Here is a 9,680-nt window from a genome sequence, read left to right on the forward strand (position 1 = left end):
GCTTCAGGGAATCGAAGACGTATACTTTATTTTTAAATAAACCCAGTGTTACTTGCTTATTAAAAGCTCAAACTTTTGTGATGAGCTCAAACAGGTTTTACCACACCTAGCACATTTATTTAATATCAGTTATTAACAAAAAATTTAAGCACAACCACGTCTCCTTCAAGTGCTACAGTACAGGATGGTGAAGTCCTGTATGATATGGAGGAGAGATAATCATACAAATCAAAAAAAAAAAAAAAATCTTAGGGGAAGTTTAAAAATTACAAATTGTGACATACCTATTTCGTTCCTGAGTGGATGTCCTATAGTGACACAGTGGGATCAATCTCTGCTTCGTAATAGGGAATCCGGAGCTTGAACTAAGCTGTAGAAAGCCACTGCAAGGCTCAGAATTCGATTCTGGTGATGAAATCATGTGAAAGCGTCTCAATAATAATCCAGAAAAAGAAGTATAATTGACTGACACGTTTGTCTACCTAGAGTTCCGTGCCCAAAACTGACTGGTGCCCAAAACTGACTTTTGTCATTCATTTCTTTAATATCTTCGTTTACATTTCTATTAATGCCTTTGCCTTCTTTGGCAGTCTTATGGTAGCGTTGACCAACAATATGGGGTTTCGCCAGTGGAGGATTTTTAGTGTCTCTAACTTTCGTGAAGCATAAAATTATTTATTTTATATATAATACAGTTTGAAGAGTAACTGTCCATATCATGAGGACGGAATCAAAACTAACTATACAAAAGGACACTTGTCTCTTATACTCGCATAAACCCCAAAAGACTTGGCTTTCAAGTGTCAATGCCAACTTTGTCAATACCGAGTTTCTATTTCTTTTTTCAAGAAATAGAAACATGGACATTGAGATAATCTGACTTAATTCAAAGTTTTGTAATCTAACAAGGAAGCAGGTTAAAAAAACAATTAATAAATAGAGATGAAACACTATTTATACTAAAAGTAATAACATCAAAGTTTACAGTGCTGTTTTTCAGAAGAATGCATTCAATTTGGATTCGGTAATGACCATGATTGCTGTTTTATTCAAGTTCAAGTTCAAGTTCCATTTATTTCCATAAATAACAATAACAAAAACAATATCCCAAAGGGCTCAATGGCCCGTTATTTGGGAAACGACACAGAATAAATGACTAATATTAAAACTTGGCATAAACAATACTAAACAGTTTTTAACTTATAAATCTATAAGGAAAATAAGTCAACTCACCGACAGTCCACACGAAACAGCGACCCTCCTATCACCCGACAATAAATAAATAAATCAAAAATGAAAAATTCTCTACATCATCGAGGATCCAACGCCAACAAAAAAACAATACAACAACTATAAACTAATTAATATTTATCTTTAATAAGAAACTTTTCATCTGTCTTTTAAAGGAGCCAAGTGTTTGTGACTGACGAATCTCAGCAGGAACCAAGTTCCAAGCACGTCCCACAGTCACGACCAGACCAAAGTCTGAACGAACCGAGGGAGTAGCCGGAATCATAACATCCTCCCTGTTTCGAACTGCGTAAAAATTTACTTCCCCTACTGGCTTAAGTAGTCCAGAAAAACAAAATGGGAGATCTCCGTGGAAGAATTGATATGCCAACGAAGCTAGAGATATAACATAAATATCTCTAATCTTAAGGAGATTAACAGGAGAGTGTGTAGTCGACTGGAGAACTCTTACCGCTTTCTCATGAAGAATATGAACAGGAGCAAATACAGAAGAAAATGTAGACATCCACACAGACGAACAGTAACATATATAAGGGAAAATGAGAGAGAAATATAAAAGACGGAGTATAGGAAAAGGAAATAAACGCTTTAATTTACGGATGATTCCAAGTCCACGGGAAATTTTCACTCTTATTACTTGAACGTGCAACTTAAACGATAAATTTTCATCCAAAAGAACTCCCAGGAATCGCACATATCGATCTGGGGGGCGACTTATGGAGCCTCTTGGTGTAGGAAGCTCAGTAATTGTGGGGCAGCTCCCACCTGTACGGGAAAAAATAAGAAGGTACGATTTTTTTACATTTAAAGCTAGTTGATTTATGTCAAACCAATTGAGTATCTTTTCAGTCATTGCTTGAAGCTTTAGAATAAGGGATGACTCATCCGGAGCTGCAGCACCTAGAGTAGTGTCATCTGCAAATGATACCAGTTCTTCTCGACTATCAGGTGTGGACGCCGACATAGTCTGAGAGTAACATTTGTGACACAATCCACAGCAGACATTGGGAATTGGGGTGTTTAGAAGTCGGTAGAGGTCGTTCACATATATCAGGAATAGGGTTGGCCCAAGAATAGAACCTTGAGGTACTCCGTATTAAATTAGAACTTCCTTGTCTGTATGTTCCATGGCAATAGATCTGTCAGTGAGGTATGAAGAGATCCAAGACAATGCTTCCCCACGCAAACCATGATGAGAAAGCTTACCAATGAGGATCTTGTGTGTAAGGCTGTCAAAAGCTTTCTTTAAATCAAGAAAAATGGCTGCACGAATAAGATTAGAATCTAAAGATCGTCGTACAAACTGGAGAAGTTTATTACAAGCATGTTCTGTAGAGTACTTTGCGCGAAACCCAAACTGATGCTTATGGAAAAAAGATTTAGCTTCAAGAAACCTTACCAGACGTTTGAGCATTGGCCTTTCAAATATCTTGGAGAACACTGACAAAAGAGAGATCGGCCTATAATTCCCAGGATCCTCACGGTCACCTCCTTTAAAGAGAGCTATCACACGCGACAATTTAAGACGTTGAGGAAATACTCCTAGTTGAAATGACCTATTAATCAAATGGCAAAGTGGGGTGATAATCGATGGAAGGATATGTTTAATTACTTTAGCAGAAATTTTGTCAAAACCTGTTGAAGAATTCTTTAATGACAAAACAATATTTGTAATGTCCTGCACTGTAACGTCCTCAAGAGCCATTGATTTCAAGCACGGGGGGCCTAGGAACTGCTTCCAAGTCTGAGACACCGAGCAGTGAGAAACACTATTAGCAGTTGATTTCCCTATCTCCGCGAAGAATTTGTTCATATGATGTCGTACTTGGCCTTTTTCTGTGATAAGTTGATCGTCTACCATAAGAGACTTAGGGAGACCTTCTAGTTTTTTCGATGGCCGACTAAATTCCTTAATTACGTCCCACGTCTTCTTTATATTTCTACCGCAATCATCAAATCTCTTAGTATAATACACTGTTTTTGTTCTCCGAATAATTGATTTCAGCATATTACGGTACAACTTAAATGCTTCTAATTTAGCATCACTTGGTCTGTTTTTGTACTCTTTCCAAAGGTTCTGCTTTCTATTTATTGATTTGAGGACTCCCGGTGTTAGCCAGGGAGCTATGGGTGTTGATCTTCTTGATCGAGGATTCCTTAAAGGAGCTTTTAGACAATAAGCCGTGAATTTTTCCTTAACAGTGTCATAAAACTGACCAAATATATCGTTAGAATTGCCCAAATTAATATTTTCTGGTAATGAAAAGTCCCATGAAGATGAACTCAGATCTTCTTTCAGTTTATCCAGCTCCACTGGTGAGCAACATAATCTCGGTGTATCTTGGGGGACTAATCTTTGTGGATTTTGGAGGATTGGAAACAAGGCTGCAACTGGCAAATGGTCGGAAGTATCAGAAAGCAGTACTTCGTTCTTGATGGAGTGTAGTGATGAAAAAATATTGTCAATTAATGTTGCTGTCTGGTTAGAAATCATTGTCGGTATGTTTATACAAGGAGCTAATCCATACGAAATTAGTAAAGACAAAAGATCAGAAGCCTGTCTAGATGTCGGATCCGCAAGGTCGAGGTTAAAGTCGCCCATTAATACAACTTCGGATTTTTCAGAAAAAACTTTTCCAAGAACATCTTCTAATGTTTCCATAAATTGGGTTATGGACCCACTTGGAGAACGATATACTTCGCCTATTATTATCCTTTCCTTAGCGTTGATTGGGACTTCTATAAAAAGTGACTCAAATACCTTTTCATTATTTGTACATAAATCCTGTCTTAGTACAGCATGAAAATTATTTCGGATGTAAAATCCAAGTCCACCTTTTTGGGCCGTCTTGCGGTTAAGAAATATCGACATATAACCGGGAATATCCAAAAGCACCTGATTTTTTTCGCTCAAAAATGTTTCACAGAGACCGATAATTGCAGGGCACGAATTCCTACATAATAATTGAATATCATCAAACGAGCAATTTAGGCCCTGAACGTTTAGATGCACAACCGGGAGTGCATCAACCCACCGAGCTCCGGAGTCCCAAAATCTCAGCTCCTCCACAAACACACGATCAATAATATTCTCAAAATTTTCATAAAAATTCATATTGGGGGCTTTACGAACCGGATTATTTATAATTTCATTAAAATTAACTCTCCCACATTCATAATCATTTAATTTCCCTAGTGTTATGTTAGCGTTAATCCCCAATAGAGAATTAGTGTCAACCATAATTACTTACCCATGCAGGTGACAGAGAGCCATGCTGTAGTCGCGTGAACACCAGTGACGTCAACCTCTTAATCCGAATTAAAAAGGCTATGACATGAACTTGATTATTTTGCTCTGAAACAAAAAAAAATAACAAGTAAAATAGCACAGGAAGGTGTAAATACTGAGGGTAGAGAAACACAAATAAAAGGGAAAAATACAAAAAGACAAATAACATTAACGAACAGCACATTTTTTGAAGATATAGTATATTAAGCGGAAGCGAGCACTCACTAATAATCATGCGTCAGAATCGAAATCAGAATTGACCGAGGGGAAAACTAGGGTAAGTGGGTCGTAGCATGCGTCATCAACCTTGATCCAGTTAGAACTAGAAGTCTTTTTAGATTCTAGCCACAACCTAGTCCCCTTTTGAACCACTTTGGTATGAGACACTTTATCGGAGGCAACTTTACAATTTCTTAAATTATAACCCGTACTCAAAAGTTCTTTCCGACGTTTAGCCAGCTCGAATGGAAGGTCAATACTGACGCTTTTCCCTGTATTTCTTAGATTACCAACACAAGCCATAATATTGTCCTTATGTCGAAGATTTAGAACAGATACAAGAATAGGGTCCGATGCCGGATGTGACTTTTGTTCCCTGGGACTTTTAGCCTTGCTTCTAAGTCTATAGATGGCCGTGAACTTAATATCCCTGTAGTTCCGTACCAACATTTCTGATAAAAAATCATTAACGGTTTCTTCAATGTTTTCATTTTCCTTGTTAGGAATTCCATGGATAAGAAGATTATTGCGTTTAACATACAATTCAGTTCTTAAAACCTGGTTTTTAACTGCCACAAGAGCAGATTTCAAGCCAGTGTTCTCTTGTTTCAACGCTGCATTCTCCGTACGAAGATTTTCTACCAGTTGTTTTAAGTTGTCCATACGTTCATCAAAATACTTTTTCGTGAGAGACATCGCTAATTATATTGTATCGGTAATTAATATATCGCTAAATATACAGTACGCTCGCTTCTTTACTCAACTCATCAAAATGACATTTCAAGAAAACTTACGAGCGTGGGCCCCTTCTTCTAAAATCCAAATATAAGGGGCCCCAGAATCAACAGTGCAATAATTGAAATAAAACAGGATATCACAGTTGAGAACTATCACGAAGTAAAAATTATGTCTTGCCTTAACGAGCGCTAGTTCAGTACTGAACTGATTCTTTTTGTTTGTGTGTAGTTTTCCCTGAATTTACACCTTTAGTAAAGATGACTTTGGCTAGCCTTAGGGTTTTATTTTCCAGACATTTTTGACATTTTTCGCTTTTTTTTAATTTTTGACATTTTTTGCTTTTTTTGTAGAACCGAATCGCATCCCTTCAAACGGATTTGAAGACAAGTGAAGAAGTTCAAAGAGATTTTGTGAAGTTGTCTCAGACCTTACAAATGCAGCTTGAAAATTTGAGGTTATCTGAAAAAGAAGTTAGGTGGCAACACGAAGATGATGCTGAAGACTGTCCAACGTGTAACACCGGATTTTCTATGAGGAAAAAGAAGGTAAGATACTGACAGTGTTGCCACTTTTATATTTTTGTCTAGATTTATACTTTTAAACGGAATCTACTCCGTCTTACATTGAAAAATGAGTGAATCCAATCAAGCTACGGATGCGATAATTGATGCAGAATCATTTTGAGTGGACATGGATTTATGAAAATCCGAGCAATAAAAACAAAATAAAACTGGGATTGTGGCGTCATTATTAGTTATAACCGTTTCTTATTGATGACCATGACGCAAGGAAATAAATATATCTTAAGAGTAAAAAGTAATAATGATAATAATGACCTGTTCAAAATTTACACGAAAATGACTATTTACAAAAAAGATGAATTCCTAATATCTAATTAAACAAAACAACTACCAAATAAAGATAAAAATATTCAAAATGATAATTGTGTCTTAATAAAAGATAAAAATAAAAACATTAGAAAAAAAGGATTAAAAATGTGATTTCGAAAAATTGCAGTTACCTGGCGAACCGTAAAAAAATATCATGTCCAATTAAAAAAAAAAAAAAAAAAAATCAAAGGAAACTCAGCCCTCAAAATGAGATTATAAGTGTATGATTAGCTTATAATTATTTTGAAATTTCGGGTCGCTATTTTTCCAATTCAATTAATTTCTTTTAAGTGTTGTATATTTATTTTTATTTTTGTTGTTTTTTTTTTATCAGTAACGGGGAATTCCCCTTGTAATTCCTCTCTTTCCTACCTATGCTGGTCCGATTGTCCCCGTCGAAAATATAAATGGCTGGAAAAATGTCCTTTTCTGCTGATATAAAATGGCTATATTTCCTTGGTTTTCTGTTTCCAGAGAATATCAGTGTTTTCCAAGCGATCTCTCCTAAGGACAGACCAGTCCCTTGGAAGATAGAAAATTTTGACTTTAAAATTCATTTTTGGTGCTTGTTATTCTGTTTGGGTTGTGCAAAAACAAAGCATCAAAAACCTGATTTGTTTTAAACAAACATCAAAATTATATTTATTTTAACATAAAGACACAATATTCATTTTTAAATTTTCTACTATTAGGACCAAGAACTTATCTAGGATTTTTTTCGAAGGGGGGGGGGGTTACAAAATAAAACAAAATTAAAAATGCATCAAAAATTTATTTATATTCAATTTTGTTTTAAGAGTCGGACAAACATTTCAGAGGGGTATAGAGGGTTCAAACCCCCAACCCCTTCCCCCCCCCCCTCTGGATAAGGCCTTGATGGACTTCAGATTTCTAATCGTAATTTCATACTAGCTACTTGTATATAATATGAAGCTACTTGTATATTCTCTTTTTTTATCTTGTTAGTTTTTAGTTATAATAGATACAGTACTCCAAGTGCTTGATTGTATATTCTGTATGTATGCACAACAAGCAAAAGCTTTCTGTTTTGTGGTAATAATAAATAAATAATATCAAGATTTATAACTTAGCCCTAAATTAATATTAAATTCAAACCTGTGCAAAGATTCCTCACTTTCAGTAAATATTCTTAAAGAAAATAACCAAAAAAAATATAGGGTAAAGGTCTAGAATAGCAACTCTCCATAAGGAGACATGCCAGAACAAAAGAGACATTTTTAGGTTGCAAATTTTATATTCATTTTTTTAAATTTTTTTTTGGTTTTTGACAATTCATCCACAGTCCCCCTCTATTGGTTTCATTGAGCCCTAGGCTGTATAAAGAACTTAACAAAAAAAAATGATGAAATTTTTACTTTATACTCTCCAGCAAGTATCAATAAATCATATTTCCTTGTTTTTCCTGTTTTTCTGTCTGTTTTTTAATCATTTTTCATCAATTATCACATTAGTTTTTTTTTCTGTAGCCTTGGGCTATGTGAGAGCATTAGGAGGGGGATGTGGGTGAATTTTCAAAAACGTGAACAAAACTATATAAATAAACATAAGATTAGCAATATAAAAGTATCTCTCTTTTTGCTAATGCTAATGCTAATGGGTCATTGATTTCTTTCTAGCTGCTGTAGAATTTCCCTTATAAATAACCTTCCCCTCCCTTTATTGGTCCCATGGTCCCTGTGGAGAAATAGAGAAATGGTGACCGAAAAATGTCTTGGTTTGGTGATATAAAATGGCTATATTTCATTGGTGTTCTGCCTTTAGGGAACGTTTATGGGGAATGTTTTCACTTTATCCAGTGATCCCTAATTTCTGTCCTTCACAATACACTTACTATGAGTTTTAATTTGGCATTCTCTAGCTTTCAGCATCGATGCAGGCACTGTGGGCATATTTTCTGTGGTGATTGTCTCAAGTATACCGTCTACAGTGGCCCAAATCGGCGATCTGCTAAAGTTTGCAATGTGTGTTATTACCTTTTGGTGCCGGATAGTACCCCCTTTTTGGTCAAAGTTAATATTCAGTCTCAGTGAGTTTCAGCGTCAAAGGGGCTGCTTATCCGGCTAATCTTAACTTCCCCGGATGTATTCTGTAATAGGCAAAACATATTGTGGTGCTCTTGTACACATGTCGTAGGTTATATTTTGAGCGAACTTCTGCTAGGTTTCTTCAATGGGCTACAGGGGTGCAAAGTGGGGCCGGGGGGTAATTGCCCTCTCTCTTAGATTTTTAAAAATACCCTTTTCTTATGTATGCATTTTAAAAAAATCTTGCCTAAACTACAAAATATACTTTGTGCTTTAAAAAACATATTTTTTCAGAATATAAGGCGGCAGGGGGAGGGATTTCTAAAATAGGATACCAGAAAGTTTTTTTTTGTAAAATCTAGGTGGACCTCAACCACCCCTCCCCCCTCGTCCCCTTATTGGCACGCCTCCTAATCTTTGTTATTACTTTTTTCCCTAAGTGGTTAGTGGATTACCAGTCTTTTTACGCTGAAACATGCTGCTTATTCGCGTTAATTTTACTGATTATGATTTGTTATAGTGGAAATATTGCGTTTTTTTATTGTTTTGATCTCTGAAGTCATTGTTTTAAAATTATTTACTAAAATTAATGGTGATAAATTTTGCGTCGGTTACTACCATTTCAGTATTGATGTTCGATGTGTTAGCCTTCATACGCCATTTTAGTAGCGTCAAACAAAAGCTGTCAAAGTCAAATTTTCGTCAAAAGACCAAATTTTATTGAAAAACCGGTTTTGATCGAAAAACGTACAAAAGGATTTGGAGACTTAGGAGGACTCTGTTATTTATGAATGGCTATTTTTTATTTGCTCTTTAGAAAAGTGTTCTTTTGTATCTTAGGAACCATAATAATTATCGAATTTTTTATACGTAATATCTCTGGATGCAGCCTTGGACAAAGAGTAGGGATAGCTTATAAGAGTGACAATTGGTGCTGGTGTCGACAAAAAAAATCAACTCCGTCTATCATTTGACGACACTTGGCATTATTTTCAGTGTGATAATACGAATAATTAACTTGATTAATGTAATTGGTAAAATTAGGGTAGTAGTAAGTGTCTGATATCAGTTCCGGACAGAAAAGCGATTACACAACTTGAAAAAATGCCAAGTGTCGCCAGACGCTAGATGGCGTTGATATTTTGTTTTATAGACAGTAATGCCAGTTTCCACTCTTATAAGTTACCTATGCTTTTTGGCCCTGGGTATGAACATAGGATTTATAATAGTAAAATGGAAAATTCAGTA

The 9,680-nt window shown here is 35.7% G+C and overlaps 1 protein-coding gene across 4 annotated transcripts in view; it reads left to right on the forward strand.

Annotated features, from left to right (window-relative positions):
• LOC148938740 (RUN and FYVE domain-containing protein 1-like) overlaps positions 1–8,859 on the forward strand; it is a 35,142-nt gene extending 26,283 nt beyond the window's left edge. For 3 of the 4 annotated variants that reach the window (XM_089107577.1, XM_089107576.1, XM_089107574.1), the window contains 2 exons: positions 5,848–6,042; positions 8,274–8,859. In XM_089107577.1, the coding sequence (XP_088963703.1) occupies positions 5,848–6,042; positions 8,274–8,438 (360 nt within the window). In that variant the 3' untranslated portion in view covers positions 8,439–8,859. Of the gene's footprint in view, positions 1–5,847; positions 6,043–8,266 lie in introns of all 4 variants that reach the window. The other variant, XM_089107578.1, reaches the window with a different exon arrangement.
• Positions 8,860–9,680: the final 821 nt, after the last annotated feature.

The sequence above is a fragment of the Artemia sp. Qi Xiang Cuo genome, unplaced genomic scaffold (assembly GCF_049724085.1).
Source record: "Artemia sp. Qi Xiang Cuo unplaced genomic scaffold, ASM4972408v1 HiC_scaffold_2985, whole genome shotgun sequence".
NCBI classification, from domain to species: domain Eukaryota; kingdom Metazoa; phylum Arthropoda; class Branchiopoda; order Anostraca; family Artemiidae; genus Artemia; species Artemia sp. Qi Xiang Cuo.